The sequence below is a fragment of the Microtus oregoni genome, unplaced genomic scaffold (assembly GCF_018167655.1).
Source record: "Microtus oregoni isolate MIOR12 unplaced genomic scaffold, Mior012 000004F_ref0000308, whole genome shotgun sequence".
Taxonomy (NCBI): domain Eukaryota; kingdom Metazoa; phylum Chordata; class Mammalia; order Rodentia; family Cricetidae; genus Microtus; species Microtus oregoni.
Window position 1 is genome coordinate 29619579 of NW_024543063.1, and position 23201 is coordinate 29642779.

Below are 23201 nucleotides of genomic sequence, written 5' to 3' on the forward strand. Positions count from 1 at the left end.
GAAACAGATTTATGAATGTAGGCTGAGTTTGTGAAAATCATAAAAACGATGTATTGCAGCTCTCAGCAAATATCTACAGGGCTGACGTCTGCAGGAACCTGCTGCTGGTACTCAGGAATTCCCCTAACTCTGCTGGAACAATCTACCTGTCAACACACAGCATGGCTCCTCTAACTGGATGCTCACTGTATGCCAAACCGTCTCAGGTCTCTTCACAAGAGCTGCATGGGGGCTTTGTCGACTTTCCAGACAAGAAAACTGGGTCGGAATGCATTTAAGTATTCTTGCCTATGCTTTTAAAAACTCAAACCCATGTATATGCATGTGCACACAGAGGGCAAGACTGTCAATCATCTCTCTGAATGCTAAACAAGATCACGTAGAAGCATGGAAGAGTGGGGACAGATAGGGAGAGACATTTATGGATGGCAGTGGCTCTGTGTAGGGCCAGAAGGTAGGGTTTCCTAAAGTCATGTAAGAACCTGATCCATTTAAGGGTATATCCACCCATACAGGGCCTCCAGAATCCACGTGGACACAGAGCTGCCCGGGCCCTGGGGCTTCTCGGCTTTCCTCTGGTGCCGCTGAGCTCTGTGTCCCTCAGTGGGGAAAAGGAGGATGCAAAGATGTAAGAGCTGCAAAGGCTGCCTTTTCTCTCTCAGGCCACAGGACAGGGCTGATAAACAGTCAGCAGAGACACCGTGCTATCAACTGCCAAGCAGTCTGGTGGCAGCAAGACACTGAAATCCAAAGGGGGACAGAACTCACATTGGGGCGGCCACTGGGCATGTGGTCTCTTGACTCTGGGGAGTGCAGGAGGCAAGGGGGTATGGAGGGAAAGGAGGGTAGCAGGGCACAGAGTGGATGGGGGGCATCCAGGGCAGAGAGGCTGGGGAAAGAAGTGAGCCTGGAGGCAGAGTCGTCTGATCTTGGTCTATTCCTGCCTTGAAATGGGAAGGTTTTTTTCTCTGTATCACTGCACCTTAGCAGGAGTCACTAAGGAAGTGACTTAGTGACTGGGGAAGGCCCTTCTGTGCCTACTTCCTATCTACCGTCTGCTTCCAGACACGAGGGGAGGACACAGGAACCTTCCTCTCTTCAGCTGTTTGTCAAGTGTTTTGGTAGGATAATGAAAAGTGTGTCTGCTATTTACCCAGTGTGCTGGGTTCCAGATGTGTCCAGGGGGTACTGCAGCTCTAGAATACAGAAGCCCACGACCCCTGCCATCTCCACTCCTTGTCCACCACACCTATATGTGGGCAACAGCTGGAGACACACCGGCTGTGGTCAGGAGGGTTATGGGAACCTCTGAGCTCTGAGGGTCTAGACTGCTTCCTATAACAAGTGTGGGCAGATGCTGAGGCGGCCATGGCGATCACATGAGGATATTGTGCACTTCATTATTTTAAGAAGGGAAATACACTGTTGTCAAAAAATCTGATTTGGCCACGCAAGCAGCAGGACTGGCCACCTCTGTGCTGGGTCCATCAGCAACCTGAATGTGTAAAGAATTTGAGATGCCTCTATGAGCTGCCATCCTTAAAGGGCATGGCCATCAATTCTCTCATTCCCTGTGTGCTGCTGAGGCTGCACTGGGAACCAAACAGCAGAGCCCGGACCACGCTACTGAGAGCCAAGGAAGCACTGTTTCCCACCCATGGACACTCTATTAACCCCGAGAGGCCTGAAGTCTTGGTAGGGACTGCTGGTGTCATCTTTGCCTCTGTGTCCCCTCCAAGCACTGAGTGCTAGCCACCAGCCACACACGGCAGCCTGAATTTAAACTCAGGAGAGTTAAACAACATTGAGGACTCGGTTCACAGCAGACACATCTTAAGGCCTCGTGTGCATGGTGGCTGCTGGCTGCAGTTCTACATTTCCAGCACAGCCCATGGGCACATGGACCCCAGGTAGGCCGTGGGGTGAGGCATCCGAGGCTCTGGTAAAGTGTGCCAGTCCCCAAGTATGCCAAGGGGTGGAGCCCAACACCTCCTCTTCTTCACTAGCAGGCACTGATCCTCCACCCGAAAAGGCTGACGCCGAGAGCCTGCTAAGCAGGGACTAGGCAGTTTGACACATCAAGGACCAACATGGGTGCAGATGAAGGCCTGGTACTATGGGAGCAGCTATGGCGGGGGTGACAGAGCCGACAGGAAGAGGTCAGGGAGACGCCTGCAGTCACAGCCTGAACAACAGGCGCTGATACCACCTTCTGCCAGTATGTCCCTCAGGTGCCAGCATTCTGTCCGCCTACCTGGTTTCCTCCAGCATTGTGACACTCATAAATTCCAACGACTCCATCGGCAAAGTGCCCCAATGTGTCCAGGCAGTTGGTTCCCTGCTGCAAGGCCCCAAAAGCTATGTCCTGGTGGTCTGGAACCCTGAAAGGTATTCATTGTATGAGTCAAGGTCTGCACCCTGGAATTGCTGTTCACCACGCCCTCTGCACAGGTCTCAAATTAGGCAGCAGAAACAGAGTGGCTTCTTGTCACTCCCTGACATGATATGGCTATAGCGTCTGGGTTCCCAAGAGCGTAAGTGGGCCAGACGCGGTGGCACATGCCTGTAGTCCCAACATTCAGAAGGTTAGAGGAGCATTTCTGTGAGAGTTGAGGCAGCCTGGGCTACAGAGGGAGAGCCCCTCCCCGATCTCAAATGGAAGAAGTTTCCTCATGCTCTGCTGAGGGAGAGCTCCTCACAGGGGTCAGGAGGGCGCAGTCTCTGAGGATCTGTTGAGTGGTCCAATATGCACACATGGCGGACTGTATGTTGAGTGTCATGTGCTTAGGAAGACAAAAGCTTGGCTTCACCTTGGAGAGGCCACGGTCATTGGATTAAGCATCCTAAACTCAGCCTTAACTGTGTGGCAATGATTAAATGGGTGGGCCCTTGCAGATGAGGACCTGGAGCATCTGCTGCCAGAGCCCACTGGTCCTCTCAGGACATAGAGATCCTGGCAGCTGACAGTGAAGAGTGGGGTTGAGGCTCGGCAGAGTGTTTGTTGCTGGAGGAAGGTCATTGGTTAAGTAATAAAGAAATTGCTTGGCCTCATAGGTTAAAACATAGGTGGGAGGAGTAAACAGAACAGAATGCTGGGAGGAAGAGGAAGTGAGCTCAGCTAGCTCAGTCGGTAGAACATGAGACTCTAAATCTCAGGGTCGTGGGTTCGAGCCCCATGTTGGGCGCCAAAATGTAACGGCGTAAACGAATGCAGACAGATTGTAAAAATATATAGCTTTAATGGAGAAATAGAGTTACAGAACCACTGTTCCCGCAGAGAACAGGAAAGCAGAAGCAAGTGCTGTAAGCACGCTGCTCGCCAGATTTATAGGTAAACATTAGCCCAAGGCGAACACGCCACCTAAAGGGCGGGACTTATCCCTACAGTTTGTGTCATTCACCCTCCAATAGGTGACACCATCATTGCTAATCCTACTCTATGCTCACCAAGAAGGCAGGAGCAGCTGAAGACAGCTATGGGGTGAGGACCGAGGAGCAGCATTGGCCCCTGGAGACAGGATGCAATGGAGAGACAGCCTCTGGCTCACTAGTCTACCTCTTAGGAACAGGACAAGTCAAATCAGAGGTGCTCTGGAATTCTTCCAGGCCCACACGAGCAGGGTCTGTGGGCACCTGTAGGGTGGCACCACGGGCTCTCCCTGGTAGCCAGCTCCCAGCCTCACAAGTCTGAAGCCTCTGGAACCTCTCTGATCATCTTTGTTCCTCAACCTTCATGATATGCACTGAAGTCCACAGGACTCACCTTAGCTCTGGGTAGACGTTGTCCAGGTACCACTTGAAGGGCTTGCAGCCCAGCTTTTTCCTGAGCTCCAGCCTGCTCTGAATACTGGAGGAAAGGAGACACACATTCACTTCTGAATGCCAGGGAGACTGATGTGGCCTAGGTGGTAAGGCATGGTCCGTCCAGCCTCCAGTGCCCACGGCCTGCTCGCCTCCCACCAGGGCCACCCCACCTGCTCCCAACGACCCCACTAGAAGGACCAAGCAGGCAGCACTCACTTTCCGTAGGGCACATTTCGGGCAGAAGGCACTGCTGCGTAGTAGAAGTTCTTGTATTCGTCCATCCAGACCTCAGCTGCCCGGCGGGTGTTCCTGCAAACCAAGTGCGCCTTCCTGAGCTGCAGCTCCCATCCTGTCCCCAGTTACCTGTTGTCTGTGCCTTCCTGAGCTGCAGCTCCCATCCTGTCCCCAGTTACCTGTTGTCTGCGCCTTCCTGAGCTGCAGCTCCCATCCTGTCCCCAGAGTTACCTGGCCACGCTTGCCTGCTGGTATGAATAAGGACAGTGCCCACGAGTGTGTCCTTAGCAGAAGCTGCAAGGACAGCACAGACGTGTGCTGAGATGAAATCCCTGCTGGGCCGTGGAGAAGGAGCCTCCCACAGCATGCGTGGGTGCAGCACCAACCACTAGCACACCGGGAAAGTGAAGGAGCTCCCTTAGCTTCACTTTCTTTCATGTGGCCTTCGGCTGAGTGGGAAGTCATGGGTAGATTAGAAATGACAGTATGAAGAGGTGGGGCCGTCATACCCTGGGTCTAGGGATCCTCGCTGTCCTCAGCTCATGAAGAGGTGGGGCCGCCATACCCTGGGTCTAGGGATCCTCGCTGTCCTCAGCTCATGAAGAGGTGGGGCCGCCATACCCTGGGTCTAGGGATCCTCGCTGTCCTCAGCTCTGGTTCATACAGGAAGCATGCACCCACCCACAACACTTAGGAAGGGCCGCTGTAAGCACAGACACAGCAGATCCTCTGCTCAGAGGAAACATGGCCTAGCATGTTCTTCCATGAAGATGGCAGGCAGTGGTTGCCCTACAGGGAAATCTTTTTCTCTCTAGTAAAGGCCTTTTAAATGCTAAACCTGTCATGTTGTCTGAGCTGTAATTACTAAATCCATCTCCATGTGGGGCCTCCGTATTCCCCATAAAGTGATAAATATTCCTGTTGTCCCTGAATGGGGGAGGGGCCAGACTGCTGCCACTGAGACAAGACGTAAACACACTCATTCTTGGACTCCTGGTGCTAACCCCAGAAATGAAACACGTGTGCAAATGTCCTCACTTCACGGTGTATAGTGGAAACACTAGGGACTGATGAGCGGTTGTGCAGTGCACACTCACAGATGTGTAGGTTTGTGCACTGGGAAGTACCCAGATGACTGAAACACACCTCTGGGCTTTCCTGGGTGTGTCTGGAGGGAGCAGAAATGGTTAGATCAAGGAGGCTCTGACCTAACCAATGGCCATATCCCTAGGCAGAGTCACAATCTGGTGGTGTTGGTGAAAGGTAGGGAGTGCAGGCATGCCCATGGGGCTATATCTGCCCTCCCGTCTGCCATGCAGTCAGAAGCTTCTTGACATGACACTGTCACCAGCTCTCTCTAGAGAGGTCCAGAAAGAGAGGCAAGTGACCATGGGCAGAACCCCCTGAAACATTCTGCAGACTCTGGCCACTGATGTTCTTTCCCAGGATCTGTCAGGCTGAACACACCCCATCTTAACAGCCTGAAGTCTTACGCCATCTCCACACAGAGCTCTGCGTGTCTTAACTTGTCAAGCCTGTCCCTCAGTTTTCCCAGTTAGCCCAATCTCCCTTCCCCATGGCACTGACCAGATGAGCATCAGAAGTATCTTGTCTGACTTAGAGGTTTTGTTGGCTGCTCCCTAAGGTTCAGTTCCATACTGTCTGCCCCCATGAGGTCTCAGTTTTTTGTTATTTTAGACAGGGTCTCACTATGTAATCTTGGCTGGCCTCAGACTCACAGATATCCACCTGCTCTGCCTTCTGCACACTGGGGTTAAAGGTGTAGGCTACCACTTTAGAACTGGAAAAGATTCCCAGGAAAAGCCTGGTTGAACCAAGCAGTTTTCGGTTTTGCTTGTTTACTAGAATCTATTGCCAATCACTAATCGGTTATGACCCATGAGGTCTTGGCTGGAGAGAAGTATGACGTGCTTTCTGATATGGTTCAATGTCTGCTCCTTCAGAACTCATGCCGAAGATCTAGTTGTGCTGAAATGACACCGAGAGGCAGGAGCTTCAAGCAGTGGCCAGGCCATGGCTCTGCCGTCATGAGACTGGGGCAGCTCCTGGGTGGCCATCTCCTCTCCTACCCTTCTACATGGACATCAGGACAGCCCTTGGCAGGGGTTGACACCTTAGCTACCGGACAGTTAGCCAATGACTCAGCAGCAGCACTGGTACTGCAGTGCGTGGTGGAAGAACAACACTGGTCTTATTTGCACCCTGAGTAATAGAGCACTAAACCAGGTTTCCCCTAGAGATATCTGTGTACGTTCTTGTGCCCATCACATGGTAGCCTTTCCCTGGCGTCCGTCCCAGTGCTAACTCCCTTGACACCACACTTTTAGTAGCCACATCTGCACCCTGCCCCCATGACGCTCTTCTGAGCTCTCCACAGAGCAAACCGAGGCAGCTTCTTTTCTTACTGGAATACCCTCTTCTCTTAGCCTGGAGGCCATGCCTGTCAAAGGACACAGTTCCAGTCTTCTGAGCAGACCGCAGACAACTTACCGGGCAAAGACAGTGCCACTGCCACCTGGGAATGTGTAGGGGTGCTGCTTCCGGAACACATGTCCCACACGGCTACACGGAATGATCTCGAGGCTGCCACCGCATTGCCACACTCGGAATGAGATTTCTGATAAGAAGAGAATTCGGCAACCATCAGTCTGCCATAGCTCTTGTCTCCATGGCATTGCTACCCCTGCCCTAGTCACCTACTACAGCTCACTTTTAACTGCAAGGAAAACCAATGAGGGGCTGCTTCTCTGGAACCAGATCTGGAACCTTTTATAGCACAAACCCTGGATGCATCTGCATAGGCCAACTCCACAGCACACCCCAAACTGAACATGCAAGGAAAACACCGGCCCACAAGTCTCCCAGACTATGGGAGTGTGCATCCCAGCTAACCACAGCTGTCCATGGAGACAGGGGCACAGCCCAGGCTCCTCCACACCACTTCCTGTACACTGAGTACCAGGGTACACTCTGCTTTCCTTCCGGGAAAACAAGAATCCTTGCCTATCGCCCTCATGTACCAGCAGGTCCAGGCGCCAACCAAGTTCCCAGGGTAGTGACCAGGTACAGTCCCCCACCCTTAGCAAGACAACTAAGTTTAAACAGGAAGAGCAACGCGTGCCATTCTGAAAGCCACCACTGAAGTCTGTAAGAGGAGCTCCTCTCTAGGCCGGTGGCCACACCCCTCAGCATGTGCTAGCACAAGAACTCCACAGAACCAGCACAGTCACCGACGGGACAGAGAAAGAAATGAGGAGAGATCTCTGCAAACCGTGAAGCTAGTGGCTAGGAGGCTGTTCTCAGCTTTTCCAACATCCAATAAAACTGTGAGTGAGACACACTGTATCTCAGGAAGAAAACTCGTATGAATACGCCTGCATGAAGACTCCAAGATGATCTCTCTGGTCAGGGCATCTGCTGAGCTAGCAAGGGGCAGCTTGGAGGCCAGGTCGGCTGCTTTCCAGGCTGAGCCCACGGCAGCTCCTTTCAACTGATTTCACGTGAGCCCTGGGCCTGGGCATCCCCTCTGCTGCTAGCTTGTGGGCCCTGGGCATGGAGTACACCTTCCCTAGGCCTCTCTTTTGGGCACTAGAAGCACAGGACACCATCCTAACACCACCAGGGCCTGCCTAAAAGACAGCCCTGTCCCAAATCTCACACCATTGTTCTTTTGCAACTGCTTCCTACGTCAGTTACTGTTGGTCAGGAAAACAGGCAGTCTTGTCTTGTGAGCACACATGAAGATATGCTCTGACATTTCTCAGACAACCTTACTCTCTTCCTCCCAGCATTACAGCCACCAAACCGGCATGGACTATTAACTGCCAGCAGTCTGTGTGGCACCCAGCAAAAGGAGCTGACGGTAGGGCTCCGCAGAAGGTGGACCCTTCACAGGCCTGGCGGTCCCGCTGAAACCCTCTGCTCAGCCTCCAAGTGTTTCCAGGGGACACCTGCCAGGGACCAGGGGACATCAGACCTCCTAGAAGGGAAGGCCTTCTACTCAAGGGTTGCCTTCCCCAACTGCTTGGGTTATTAAGCAGAATATAACAAAAGCCCATGACATCAACCTTGTGCTCTCTTCTCTCTGGGCTCCAGGCCAGGTCATCTTAGAGACAAATCAACCTCTGTACGGTGACACAGGAGATGGGCTGAGTGTATCTGTCAGCCTGTGCTCTCAGAACCGCATCAGTCCCTCCCGTGGCCTTCTGCACTCAGGACACACACTGCCCCGCTGGGTGGCTCTAGCCCCTGGAACCTACAGGTGGAAGAGGCTCAGGAACCTTTCAGGCTCACTACTTCAAAGCCTTTCTTGCTCAGAAAGCTTCACCCAAGCCCAACACTGCACCAAGACAAGGGAAAGAGACTGACGCATGACCCCGCCTTCCTTCCCCATGGAGCCAGAGCTGGAAGCAGCTTTTTATCATGCTGGGCAGAGGCGCCCTACCAGATGAAATATCTCCACCAACTTCAACTTCAAACGACACATTCCAACGACAGGCTAGCGGAAGCTGTTCTTTTAAGCAATAGAGACTATCAAAGTCTCTGTCACAAGAAAAACTACTCAAAGTGACAGTGGCGCTGCTTTCCCTCCCTCTTGAGTCCCCTTTCCTCACAGGGCACACCTGCGTACTAACTAAAAAAGCTAAACTCTGGATAGTGAGGGGAGTCATCTCTGAATGACAAGCACTTGAGACAAAAGGCTTCAAGTAAAACAAGAAACAAAACCCGACAAGCTGACTGGAGTCTTTTCATCTGTCACACAAGATGTGGAGACAGCTGCCTGTGCAGACCACCACCTGGAAAGGGACCACATCCCACTCCTAGCAAACACGTCCTCCACACAACCCCAGAGAACCTAGACAACAAAGGAGACCCTAAGAGAGACACACATGGATCTACATAGGAAGGAGGAAAAGACAAGATCTCCTGGTAAATTAGAGGTGGGGGTTGCGGGAGAGAGGAGGAGGGGAGGGGGAGGGGAGGAAAGGAGAGGCACAATAAAAACAAACAAAAGCAGTGGAGAAGGATCTGAACATCAGGGCCCAACCAGCAGCTGCCCAGCCCCGCTACCATTCTACAGTTAACCAGAGCCCTGGAAACAGCCAGATTTCTCCAGTTTTGGAGGCATGCATTCCGAACCCCCAGGTCAAAGGATGTGATAGCACCTGGCTTCTGTGCAGGATGACCTGAACTTTGGTCTCCTCTACTGTCACCAGGGACACATCTCACTGTCATCCCTGTGGTCAGTGTGTGTGCATGCACATACGCGTGTTCAGGGCCGTGTTTGCCCACTGAATGGCTGCTCTGGGGCCTTCCTAAGTGCTAGCATGCCACCCTGCCTCCCATACTTCGTCACGGAGACACTGGTGGACTTGAGGCCAGAGGGTTGTACATACCCAAGTTCTCTCCTCCCCACACATCCATCATCATGTCGTACTTTCCCAGCTCTTCAAAATAGAGCTTATCCATCACAAACAGGCCTCCAGCGATCATAGGGGTTCTGAAGAGGGAGAAGGAGCAAGGGCGAAGTTAGACCACACCACAGGCTGACATCTGTCCTCTGCTGTGCTCCGAGGGGGTCTTTCATTCTCCACTGGCTTCTATGTCACTGCCTGGGGTCCCACAAAGGCTGAGACCCTTGGTTTTTATGTGCCTTAACTTAGGAGGTAAGCACAGAAGTAACACTTAAGTCCATAGCATATAGTTCCATTCTGATGTGAGAGTCTCCTTGTATGCTGTGTGAATGCCACTGGTTAATAAAGCTGCTTTGGGCCTATTACAGCATAGAATGGGGTAAATAAGGCAAGAATTCCAAGCAGACGGAGGAGGAGAGAGTAGGCAGAGTCAGGAAGATGCCATGGAGCTGCCACAGGAGACAGACACACTGGAACCTTTCCAGTAAACCATGAGCCTCATGGTAAAACAAAATTATAGAAATAAGTTAATTTAGGATGTAAGATCTAGCTAGAAATACGCTTAAGCTATTGGCTGAACAGGATTGCAAATAATATGGTTTCTGTGTGATTATTTCGGGTCTGGATGGCCAGAAATGACTGAGCAGTCTCCGACAACATCACTCTGCTACAGAAAACATAAAAAGGAGACAACATGGAGTCAGCAGAGAAGCCTTCTAAGAAAAGGGACCTAAAATTTCCTCACTGTTTGACCTGGTAGCAGATGCTGGCCTTGAAGGGAGACCAGGAACCTGGAGGGTGGGAGGCACAGAGCCCCAGTATCCTGGCAGCACACTGCGGCAGGGGTCAGGTGTAGGCTCTCCCCGAGGAGGGTTTCCTGCCATATGCTGCACTTACTTTATAGGTGCAACTGGGTTCCCCTGCCGGGACCTCCTCTGCTCTGGCGTCATGTAATCCCATTTGAACACCAAGTTCCAGTCAAAACCTGCCGACCCAGAAAAGAAACAGTGATGAGAAGACACAGCCCCTCTCGCCTGGCTGTCCCACCCTAGCGTCTTGACAACAGCATCCATGGACAGGCTCACTGCCAACCGACCAACCAAGATGACGGTGAGGAGGGAACCTAACAGCTGGGGTGGCCGGGAAATGGGTGGCGGGGGAGTATGGCGCATAGCAAAATCTTCTTAGTCCGCCAAAACAACATAGAGCTGAGTTTTCTTTAAAACAACAAAACAATACGTGTGGCTATGTGTCTGTGTGTGATTATGTACACAAGAGTGCACGTGCCCATGGAGTCCAAAGGGAGTGCTGAAGCCCTTGGAGCAAGAGTGCTAGGGCGCCTGATCTGAGTGCTAGGCACTGCGTTCAGGTCCTCTGAAGTGTAGCACGTGCTCTCTGAACCTTATTTCTTGTCTCCTCTAACCGTGGTGTGTGTGTTGGTTTTTGACACAGGGCATTGCTATGTAGTCCAGACTGATTTGAACTTGCAGCAGTCCTCCTGCCTCAGCCCACTCCCCTCACCCCCCACCCCAGGGCTGGGACTAGAGACATATGCCATCATGCCTGGCTTGGATTTTGCAACATTAAAATGTGTAAGAACAAGTGTAGTATCTGTGTGTGGTGCCAGTGCACCTACAAGGGCTGTGCACGTAAGACTGGGGACCTAGGGACAAGTCAGAGCTAGATAAATCACAGCTGGCTCCCAGAACCACAGTGTAGCATTAGTACCTCTGTGGGACCCATGGCTCTCCAGGCCTGGACCAGGACCTTTCAGGGTCCATGTGACAAGATCTTACATGCAGAGTGTGATGGTGCGGGCCTGTAATCCCAGCACTTATGAGGACTGCCAAGGTAAGCTAAACAATGAGGGAAAAAGAAAAAGAAAAGCTGCCTTCTACCCTACTCTTTGCTATTTGTGGAGTTGGAGGATCTGCGCTGCTGGAGCAGGGGACAGAGGAGGCTGCTCCATCTGTATGAGGCGGTGACTCTGCAGTCACAGAGCAGGGGACAGAGGAAGCTGCTCCATCTGCGGACAGCAATGACTCCACTGTCATGTCTAATGCAACCTCACTCCTACCTGCAAGGCACTGGAGTCTCAACAATTCCTAAAAACAAAGGAAAATCTTGGACGAATTTCTCTAACATTTGTAGGCTGTGTAACCCTACAAGATGCCAGTCCATTCACAAAAACAAAGGTCACCCAGTGGTGAAGCAGGCTATGTTTGGGTGGAGGGGAGGGAGGAAGGGCCAGCATCCAAGCTTGAACACAAAGGTAGGACTGGTGCCTAGTGGGCAGGCAGTGAGGGCCAGCAGCAGGATGGCAGAACTCCAGGGCAGCAAGCTGGCAGGGCAGCAAGCTGGCCAGGCATATAGGCTACAAGAGGAAGGGCTAGAACAGGCAGAGGACACAAAAACAGGTTCCAGGCCCATTCTGCAAATCCTAAATTCCATGGAGTCTCTCAAGCCCTGCCTCTGGCTGGGAGCAGCTCTGGAGCCTCTCAGATCAGCCCCTCAGTTGTTGGGGCGTCTCCACCTCTATCTGCAGGGACATTGCACATTCCCCTAGGTCTCGCAGTAACAGCTCCAGGAGAGAGGGACGGGTTAACAGGGTGGTGGGTGGGGCTGGGGTTTCTGCCAGGGAAGCAGGGCTGGTTCCTTCTGTGAGGTACCCATCAGAGCCCACACTGTGTGAACTCTGTGGTCAATGTCCCTTCTGACCATAGGACAGCAGAGGTCAGGAGCCTAGCCACACAGAACAAGCCAGCAGGTAGACACCTACCACCCTTGAGGTCAGCAGAGGCACCCACATACTGGAAGTTGTCCATGTTAATGACATCAATAATGGGGGACACAACTCGGGTCCTGTCCTGAGCAGGGACAAAGGAAGGAGAGAATATTTGTTACGTCCCCATAAAGCAAAAGCCACCATCCCAACAGGCTTTCCCATGAGATACCACCCTTGCAAAGTGGACAGGGGCGGTGGTATGAGAGGGGCAGCTGACGACTGGACACTTCTGCTACTTCTTCTCCCAGGCTGTGCAGCGGCCCTGAAACCTTGGGTAGATTTCAGTGAGCAGAGCTAAGCTCAGCCACTCTATGACCGCCACCCTCTCATGGGCTGCACTGGGGCAGCTCAGGAATGAACTCAGGGCTGAGGTGCCTACACCACAAAGACAGAACGGCTTCTGGGTGCAGATGTCATACGAGAGGCGGAAGTCATCACCTCCACAGCAACCGACTGGAGTTTTCAGATCCTAACTCAACTCCTCTGGGATTCTACCGGACACGCCCACCTTCCCCTGACCCGTTTTGTTCATGTCTCAGTGCCACTCTGCTGAGGGCAAACACAGGCCCTTCGACTTCCTCAGACCTTCAGACTCAGCTCTGCCTCATGCTGACAAGAGGGTGTGTGGTCTCTGAGTTACAGAGTATTGCTAGCCAAAGACAGACTCAAAGGAAGCTCAGTGACAGGACTGGCAGAGCTCGGCACTCTTCACGGGTGTCCCCCGCGTGCTTGAGGGTTGCTGGGAAACAAGCCTTGGGCCATGGAGAGCAGCAGTCCCTGCGGTCACCCTACTCCCGAAGGCTGGACATCGGGTGCTTCACGTTCTTTCTGCTGAGAAGAGATTACAAGAACCCTCATCTTGGCCCGCTCCCTCTTCAGTTATGGAGGAGAGGAGGGGAGGAAGTCTGGGACAGCCCCCATGAGCTGGCAACTCCATGACTCTCCAACACAGTGAGAAGCTAGCCCTAGCTTGGCTTTCTGGAGTGACAGCCTAGCGGAGAACAGCTGTGGGGCTGGGACACTGGGATAAGTTGTGTGACACGGGTGGGTGTGTCAGAGAGGGGCCAGCTGAGGGCGGGGTCAGCTGAGGGCAACCTGACCCAGTGTGATTGTGGACGTTACTCAAGTCCCTGAATGACACCATGTGATTGTGGACGTTACTGAAGTCCCTGAAGTCGGTTCCTCACCTATCGGCTCAGCGGCACCTGAGCCCAGTAGAGGGCAGAGATGGGACTTGAGCAGCTTTTGGTGACTTAGTGACTTGCAGCCTGCAGAACGTGCTCGTTCTGTTTCCTTTCATTATGTTTGCTTTGTGGCCCCCAAGGAAGCACTTTCATAGCAGCCAGGAAAAAAAGTAAGACAAGCAGAAGGCAAGAAGAATAATGCTAGGCCACACACAGTACCAGTGCTGAAGCTTCTAGAAGGCAGGATGTGCCCGAGTGTGGTCAAAGATCACCTGACAAGCCCACCAAGAGGCACTGCGGTAAACTGTTTGTTTCTCCTTGTAAGCCAGGAACAGGCAGTCAGTCTGTCCTTACCAGGGCAGGGGACCATCACTGCAGCCACCCCAGTCCTCCCGACAGGCACCCCATCAGACGGCACTCCTATCAATGGGCAACCCTGCTGGCCACAAATCTTCCTGCCTGTGAGCAGGGAAGGTACTCCCCCATGACTGGCCACTTCTTCTTCCCAGGCTCCTGCCAGCTTCAAGGAACCTGTCTTCCTCAGGCAAAGTGACCATTCTGTATCAATGGGACACTGTGACACAATGCCTAGGGCACCAATGTCCTCCCCAGTGTCAAGAAAAGCCACAGCCAGTGTGTCAGCACACCCTCTGCACGACCCAGGCTCACCTCGGCAACCCGCTCCAGCAGGGGTTCCAGCCATCGCTCATTACACTCACAGTGACTGTCCAGGAAGGTCAGGACCTTGGCCTGTGCGGCGTCGGCACCCCGGACTCGAGAGCGCATCAGACCTGTGAAGATAAGTTCAAAGTGCATGAGGGGAGAGAGCTCCACCCGAGAGCCTTCCTGCACAGGCAGATCCCCAGCAGAACTTCAAACATTCAACAATTTCCCTAAGGCTATGACCCCAAGAAAGGCCTTCATCTAGAAGTTCCCCTTAGCAAACACCCAAAGTATGACTTGAAAGCATTTTGCTGTCATGACTACAGTTCCCTACTGAGCTAAGGAAGGTGCCATTCCACAGCCTAAGAGCTAATGGTGCAAGTCTGGTAGTCACAACACCTGTGGCTGCAATGCAAACAGCTTTGTCTTCATACAACAGGGGCAGCAGATCAAAACCCAGTTTTGCGACTGTGACATAAATCAGGGTAGTATTTGGCCGTGTCTGCAGTCAAGGCTGTGAGTAGTCGCTGGCAAGCACGTCATCGTGACAGTCTTCCCATCAACTGCGCACTGACCCTGGGAGTCTGCTACCCCTGCATGGGATGACTCCTTACCATGAACAAGGACGAGGGTGCTAAGTTCTTTTAAACACCAGCAAAATGGATTTTTGATTCATCTTATGATAGCAGTTTGAATAAGAATGGTCCCCAGAGACCCATGTGTTGGAATGCTTGGCCCATAGGAAGTGGCACGGCCTTGTCAGAGTAGGTGTGATCTTTTTGGAGAAAGTGTGTCACTGTGGAAGTGGGCTTTGAGGTCTTCTACATGCTCAAGCCATGTCCAGTGTGAGACACATTTTCCTTCTGCTGCTTCTATATCAAGATGTAGAAGTCTCAGCTCCTTTTCCAGCACCATGTCTGCCTGCACACTGCCATGTCCTGCCATGAAGATAAGGGAGTGAACCTCTGAAACTGTGAGCCACTCCAATTAAACGTTTTCTTTTTATAAGCGCCTCACCGGTCATGTTGTCTCTTCACAGCAATGGAAACTCCAAGCCATATAAACCTTCACTCAGGTAATAGCTACAACGGCGGAGCTAAACATAAGCAGAAACTGTTTGAAAGGGCCTCCAAGAAGTCACTCGGGAGAAACTTGAGGGGATTCAATGCTTGGGAGTAGGAATCAGAGTAAGACCCAGGTCTGCACGGGCTTGCCCTCACTTCCCAGGCCCCTCCCACTTGCTGCAGTGCAGTCCTTCCAGCCTGAGGTGTCTGTCAGGTGACCAAGTGCAGGACTTACAGAGTGGCTGGAAAGGAAAACAAGAAAACACCAAACCTAGCGGTCAGTCCCGAAGCCTGTGGTCAGCTCCCGACTCGGGCGGCCACAGGAGCCGAGTAGTTTGAGAACAGCAATGCCGAGGAGCCGAGGCCTCAACTGCTCTCTCCAATGCACACAGGTTTTGGAATTTGAGCTTGCCAAGTAAACAAAGCTCAGAAAACATCTCTGCTCTCCTACAGAAATTACAGAAGGATTTCCATTTATAATACAATTGTTTTGTAGATAAGGCATCTACCCAAATGTACTTGTCTGAACAAAAACTGCAGAGAAGCACCAGTATCATGTGTAAGTATGAGGTCCTCAGCGGAGCCGCTCGGATATAAGCCCACCCGCAGCCAGCAGAAGCTCACATGCTGGAGCCTTGGTCCCCAGCTATGGTGCCGAGAGGTCAGCATGTGGTGGCACTACAGGAGATGCTGGGAAGCAGGTGGGGCCTCGCTGGAGAAAATGGGTCACTGGAAGGGTACGTCTTCCCAGACCCTGTCTCTTCTCTGCAGCCCTACTGCAAATGACGTGGGTTTAAGTCTGAAGCTATGAGCCAAAATAGCCCTTTCCCCGTTAAGGCTCTTTTCCTAAGGACTTTATTCCGGAAGTGAAGAACACATCTGGTGATTGCTTATGCTTGTCCCTGGCATCAAAGGCTAATATTCTTCTGGAGAGAAATGAGATGACTCAGAATATCTACAATGCATCATTCTTAGCATCTATCATACAAGGAAACATCAGTCAACAAGAGAAGGAGCAAGACAATGTGGACCACACCCAAGAGGAAAAAAACAAGCCTCAAGTGAAATTCACCTTGACTCAGATGACGGAATTAAAAGTCAAAGATCTAAAAATGGCTATGACTATGCTCAGGAACTCATGGGAAATGACGGCTTTAATGAGTGAACAGGTGGGGATCTCAGAGAATCGAGAACTGTAGGAAGAGTTAAATGGGTATTTCTCCAACAAAAAACTCACACAGCAGGAGGACTAGGGAACTTGAAGACAGTCAACAGAAATAGATCACCCAGGAAACTGAAGACAAAAACAGGAGGAGCAAAAGGCTCGAGTGACTTTGAAAGGACACGAAGCAGTTACGTCCGGCTGGCTGAAGAATTGTACCTGAAAGGTGTGGTGGCCGATTGTTTTCTAAATCTGTGGAAAACATCAACTTATAAAGAAAATGAGGGCTATGTGATTCAAATGTGACCGCAGAGCGGCAGATAAAGGCTCAGGAGGGCTGCAGGTGCCAACGACCTGTCACACGCAAGGGATGACAACATGTATTAGGAGAGTGCTCTGGGAGAAAAACAGCTGGACAATGGCATTCTCTGTTCTTTCAGGAGCTGGGGTTCAGTTCCCAGCTTTCAATCACAACTCCAGTTCTAGGGAGTCCAGTGTCCTCCTCTGGCCTCTGAAGGTATACGCACACGCACGCGTGCGCGCGCATACATACATGCGCAAGCAAACACAAACACACACACATACACACTGAAAAAAAAAAAGGAAACGGTCTAAAACGTAGACCCTGCAACATTTTAAAGAGCTGAAAGCAAGACTCACGGTCAGGTCAGAACTCTCGGCAGAGAAAACGCCATTTAATAATAAAGGAGAACGATTCTTCGGATAGAGAAGCTGATGGGAAAGCCCCGAAAGGAACCGTCTGGGCTACAGGGCAAACACCACCAAGAGCAGTGTGAGTGTGTGGAAGGGAACAGCAGACTTGTGGCAGAGTCTCGTAGCCCAGCCCACTTCTCTATTCTTTTAACTCCCTTAAACAGTACCTGAGGGTCTGCGGACATGAGGTTTACAACTTACTCGAGAATAGGCGGCAGTGATGGCGCAGGGAACAGGACAGCGGAGGAGAGGCGGACAGACCAGGGCTCTCAGGGCTCATGGACAGTGGCACCAACTCCAAGCCTACTGAGCTGTTTCCTTAGTAGAGCTACAGATCAGCTCCTCAGGACCACATTCTCTGTGCTAATTGTGTCATTTGTGCCTGGTTCACAGGTGGGGCTTGAGGTCAGCGCGCATACAGCTTTGTCATGCATCGAGCTTCATGTACTGCTCTGCTCAGCTGTCACGCCTGCTACCATTCCACATCGGCCATGATCTGGCTCCCCAAGTCTCACCACCGGAAACAGCATGAAGGACGGCTCTTATCGAGAGCTACCATTTAGTGTGCTGTTCTGAGTTCTGAGTGGAACAAAGTACTCTGCTCAAGAGATTTATCAATTATTCTTTCTTCCTCTACCCTCCCTACTCTCCCTGCTTCTTTTCTGACCCCTTGTTGACCTCCTTTTTTAGGTAGGAGAGTGGGAGCAAACACTGAGCTGGAAACCAGTTATCTGGAAGGTTGTCTGGGGAAGAACTTGGGGATCAAATGCTCTTTGGTTTACTGTAGGCTTGAGCAACTGACTTGAGTCCTGCAGCAACCTGATCAGGGAGAAGACAACTTCCGTCTGTGTGGGATGGGCTGGTGACCTTGGGTGTGGGGAGCAGTGGACTCAGTCACTGCACTGATTTCAGTCCAGTGAGCCTTCTGTTGCTTGCCTCTGCGCCTTCCTCATGAGAGCCTTATTTCCTGTGTGTCTGCTGAATGAGCATTTTCTGACTGACAGCACCACGCACTTACTAAAGTGCTGCCCTGCAATTTCAAACAGGCTGCGTTCTAGGCTCACATTCACGCTGACCTCCAAAATGAAAGTGTGAGCACCCCAAGGGCAGGAGTAACGGCCTTCACATTTCTAACCTTCTGCCCTCTGGTGTCTAACACAGCATAAAGCACCTATTAAATGTTTAATAAATGCATGATTTTTTTTAAAGATTCTGGGGACTGGATGACTTAGTGATTAAGAGCACTTGCTGCCCTTCCAGAGGTCCTGACTTGGTTCCCAGCACCCACATCTGTAGCTCCAGGTCCTAGGGATCTGATGCCTTCTTCACCTGCACACATATGACATACCCATCAGACACACACACATAAATTTTAAAATTAAAAAAAAAAAACAAACCAAAAAACCCTTGCTGGACTGGGGAGTTGGCTCAGCAGTTAAGAGCACTGGCTGCTTTCCCAGAGGACCTAGGTTTGATTTGCAGCACCCATACGGTGGCTCACAACTGTAAGTCCAGCTCCAGGGGATCTGACACCCTCTTCTGGACTCTGCAGACACCAGGCTCACATGTGATACATGGACATACATGCATGAAAAACATCCATACACATAAACTGAAACAAAAATCCTTGCATGAACACCTTCCTGCTCTGACGGCATATGGAGACCAGGAGGAGAGAGTCTGCACTGACTTGGGATACAAATGCCACTCCTGGGTTCACGTCAGTCTCATGAGGTGGAGTGGCAAAGGCCATCACTCTGACTGCTGGAAACTCGAAGAGGACTAGAGAGTCACACCCCCGAGTGGCCCTGAGAAGCCTCCTGACTCTGCAGTGGGAAGCCAGTCTTTTCCGTAACTGCCCACACAGAGGAGAGCGGCAGCTGGGGAGGGGCTGGCATCTGCAAAGTCCCATCAACATGAAACAACAGCACTCTCCCCCCATCAGCAGTCTGTCAAACTTCGAATCTTGATGTGGGAAGGTCATCTGTCTACCTGTTGCTTTCATTGGTTAATTAATAAAGAAATTGCTTGGCCTGATAGGTCAGAACATAGGTGGATGAAGTAGACAGAACAGAATGCTGGGAAGAAGGGAAGTAAGGTCAGACGCTATGGAGTCAGCCACCAGGTCAGACATTCTGAATCTTTCCCGGTAAGCCACACCTCGTGGTGCTACACAGATTATTAGAAATGGGTTAATCAAGATGTGAGAATTAGCCGATAAGAGGCTAGAACTAATGGGCCAGGCAGTGTTTAAAAGAATACAGTTTTCGTGTTATTATTTCCGGGGCTAAGCTAGCCGTGCAGGAGCTGGGCAGGATGAAAAGCAGGCCTGCCTGCAGCTCTATCTACAGAATCTGTGATTGTATCACGTGCCTGGAATACAGAGACACTTTGCTCTTCATGGCTAAGCCTTAATGCTTCTTCTAAACCTTTGCAGTCAAGGGGCTGAAGGGACTTGTCTAGCTGCGAGGAAAGACAGTAGCCTATTATTCCCAACGTGTAAACACGAATACAAATGTGGTTTGAAAATCTGACAGTTAAGCTGTGACTGTCCTTCCTGCATCTGCTGGGACAGGGCTACTGGGTGGCTCTGGTGAGGGAGAGAGACAGACAACGGCTGCTGTTGTCCTGAAGTAGTTACACTGGGCCAGGAGAGGTGGGACCTGGAACCCCAAATGAAGCTGTACCTGTGTAGAAGGCCACGAACACTGGCCTATTGACTAGAACTTCATGGGAAGTTCGAATGTTGCAGATCATAAGCCAAAATTACCATGGCCCCTCTTGTTTTTATTAAATTGTGATTTTATGTGCCTGGGCATTTGTGCCTGTATGTATGCATGTCTGTGTACCATATGCCTAACTACCTTAGGAAGCCAGAATAGGATGCTGGATCCCCAGAAACTGGCAGTTACAGATGGCTGTGAGCCATCACGTGGGTGCTGGGACTTGAACCCAGGTCCTCTAGAAGAGTAATCAGTGCTCTTAACTGTGGAGTCATCTCTCCAGCACTGCTGGCTGTCTGCTCAGTGTCAAGGTGACCAAGCATTCTGGTGACTGCAGATCTTCAGTAGGTCACTACCTACCAACCTCAAAGCCAAGAATGTCATCACAGAGCTGCTCTGTCCCTCTGCTCTGCTGTCACTTGTCCAGTTAATGTCCCCACCAATATACTTTGTAGGCACACCGACTTACGACTTTAAGCTCATGACACCTCTTCTACAGCAGATGTCATTCAGCACAATCTAACGCCCTCTGGAGCAATAACACTAACACAGGAGTTCAGAGTGATAGTCAATCTTGACAGGACTTGGAATCACCATGAAAACACCTCTGGTTGTGTCTGAGGGCAATTTTCTAAGATTAGATCAAAAGTGGGTGGCCCCATCCCATGGGCTGGGTTCTGGCTGCGTAAGGAGAAAGTGGGCTAAGCACCAGCGCTCACTCCTCTCTGCTTGCTGCGGGCCCACTGTGACCATCCCACTGTGGCCAGCCACTGTGGCCAGCCACTGTGACCAGCCACTGTGGCCACAGCCCACTGTGACCAGCCGCCTCCATTCCGGCCACCAGGATGACCTGCATCCTTTGGGACTAGGAGCCCAAACAAACCCTTTGTTCCTTGAAATTCACTGATCCCACCAATGAGAAAAACAACTAATACACACCATCTCAAAAGTGCCCCAAGAAAGACTTTCTTACCTTCTCGTCGGTCATTTCTGAGGACTCTCACTTTCTCGATTTTCCCCAATAAGGCCCCGTCCTCAGCTAAGGAAAGAAAAGAGAGAATAGTGAACCTCCAGTCTACACAGGCTGGATGGCCACATATTTGGTCACCTCTCCCCTATTGCCTCTGGAGGACATCACTTCCCTGCCCCAGGTGCCTGCTCCACTCTCTGCTGCATGCTGCATTAGGCCACCCCTCCCACACACCCCAAACCAGGAAGGCGATGCCAGAGGTGGGGCTGTGAAACTCACGGTCATTGCTGTAGTCATCCACCAAGATTATCTCCTTGATGAGATGCGGTGGACTCCTCTTAAGGACACTGAGAACAGACAGAGGGACAGAGCCTTGTAAGGGCAGAGCTCTGCTTGGAGCTGCCTCTCCCTTGCGGTCCCCAGTCTTGGCTAGAGGAGCCAATAGCTACCCCAGCTACCCCATGCCCCATGCTTGGCAGATGGATGCACTCGTCTGTAGCTCCCGCTGTTTGTGCCTGAGACGCAGTTGCTGTTAGGTGAGACCCTGGACCCTGGAGTTATCTGTTGGCCTCACCTGACCACCGTCCGCAGCAACGCTGACCTGGCTTCGTTGTGAAATGTGATCACCACACTGGTGGCTGGCAGGTCCACCCGCCACTGCTTCCGCTGACACCTGAGGAGGAAGAAGAGGATCCTGTGAGCATAGCACAACTGGCCAGGGCCACCCCGGCTGACAAGCAGAGTGGGCTGCCAAGACCTAAGGACCGCGGTGAGTCCAGCAGCTATGGGGGGTTCTGGCACAGATGGGACAGATGGAAGCACAAGATACAACCAGATTCTGCTTACAGACAAGGGCATTCTGCAAGCTGTATGAGCTCAGAGCAGGCTTTTAACATGTAAAACGTGTGTTCCAAAGCAGTGAAACCCTCCCACCTCCAGGCAGACGCACCTCAGTCACATGCCTGCCTCAGTTCTCAGCGGCTCTCTCTGGGGGACGGCACGTTGCCTGTAACAGGCATGTGCTGTTAGGGGGACTGGCTCTCACAGTAACAGCGTGCTGACTGCTATCCTTCACACTGCCTGCCAGGCTTCCTCCTAGTAACCTGGTGAGTGTGCTCATGGAAACAGGGCTGCCAGGTGAACAGGCACATTAGAACTACCTCAGCAACAAGGGCATAGGACCTCTTCGTTCGACTCTGTGGATGCCAGTTTTAAAGCCACACCTCTTCTGGGCCTTGGCAGAAATTTCAAGTATCATATGGTCAAAACACTCAGCACGACAGGACCCAGCTCAGCAGAACCCACACGAGGACTCCTTTCAGGCCTGTCTGGGGATGCCAGCACAGAGTAGTGTCCCAGAGTCTCCACACAGTCCTCTGCGAGGATGGGGGACTTGTCAGAGCCCCAGGAAAACTGTTAGCTATGTCTCAGTGCAGCCAGAGTCCTGCTGCCACCGACTCTAGGCTGAGTGGGAGCCCAGCCGTGCAGCAGGGTTAAGGGGTGTACTGAATTGAGGGGGGCAACTGGGAACCCCAAGGGGATCCAGTCCCTGCCCCAGGCTCCTCCATGTCCATTCTTGTCATCTCTTCGGGTGGCAGAGTCTTCCACAGCCCCACTCATGGAAGACTCAGTTTACCTGGCAGCTTCATCATCAGTTCCGACCAGTATCTCTCTTGAATGGAAGTAAGTGGGAGGAGGAGATGGACTATAGTGCCCTGGAGCTGAGCCATGGCTTAGCACTCAGCCGCTGAGCAATGGAACATCGGAGGGCAGCACTAGGGCATGTGTGCTCCCCCCAGATCTCACAACATGAGCTCAGACCCCTCCCCCAGGTCTCACAACACGAGCTCAGACCCCTCCCCCGGTCTCAATATGAGCTCAGACCCACAGATTCTGAGCATAAGCAAGGGAAGCAGCGTAATTAGAAGGCAATTAGGCTAGGATTGCAGAAGGGGCGTCTTTGGTTAATTTTAGTCATTATAGTAAGTTCCTTTTAATTAATCACCAAAAAAAATGTGTAACAGTTGTTTTGGGGGCTGGGGGAACAAATTCTACAGTTAGTATCTGGTCTCACTCTAAGTGAGCCTTCATGGACAGGCAAACTGATAAAAATTAGCAGAAACTTCTATTACAGAATCTGCAAAGCTTCAACTGTAAACAAATTACCAGATGATGTCACTGTCAAGAAGTCAACCTGGAATGCTGCAGGAGGGAGGACTCCATGCTTTGGGGCCACAACACCCCCTCAGCCAGGTCTCCAGCAGGAGACTGAGCCAGCAGATCTGGGCCGAGACTCAGTAGGGCTCACAGGGCTGGCTGGGAATGCGGGAAACACGGGGCAGCATTCTTCATTCTCAAACTGCTGGATTCGAGGCCCAACCAATCATGCCCTGTTCTCTCATTTCCCCTTTCTCTGCAGGAAGCTCATCTTCTAGGAGCTTTCGGAAGTCTCCTGGGCTCTGG

General features: G+C 51.7%; 1 protein-coding gene across 1 annotated transcript in view; it reads right to left on the reverse strand.

Annotated features, from left to right (window-relative positions):
- Positions 1-23201, reverse strand: part of Galnt2 (polypeptide N-acetylgalactosaminyltransferase 2) — a 122494-nt gene that overhangs the window by 5151 nt on the left and 94142 nt on the right. Inside the window, exons 4-14 of the mRNA XM_041650317.1 lie at positions 21313-21411; positions 21018-21085; positions 20742-20807; positions 14112-14233; positions 12253-12340; positions 10371-10458; positions 9456-9559; positions 6550-6676; positions 4021-4113; positions 3764-3847; positions 2255-2381 (exon numbers count right to left, since the gene is read on the reverse strand). Coding sequence (XP_041506251.1) covers positions 2255-2381; positions 3764-3847; positions 4021-4113; positions 6550-6676; positions 9456-9559; positions 10371-10458; positions 12253-12340; positions 14112-14233; positions 20742-20807; positions 21018-21085; positions 21313-21411 — 1066 coding nt within the window. The remainder of the gene's footprint in view (positions 1-2254; positions 2382-3763; positions 3848-4020; positions 4114-6549; positions 6677-9455; positions 9560-10370; positions 10459-12252; positions 12341-14111; positions 14234-20741; positions 20808-21017; positions 21086-21312; positions 21412-23201) is intronic.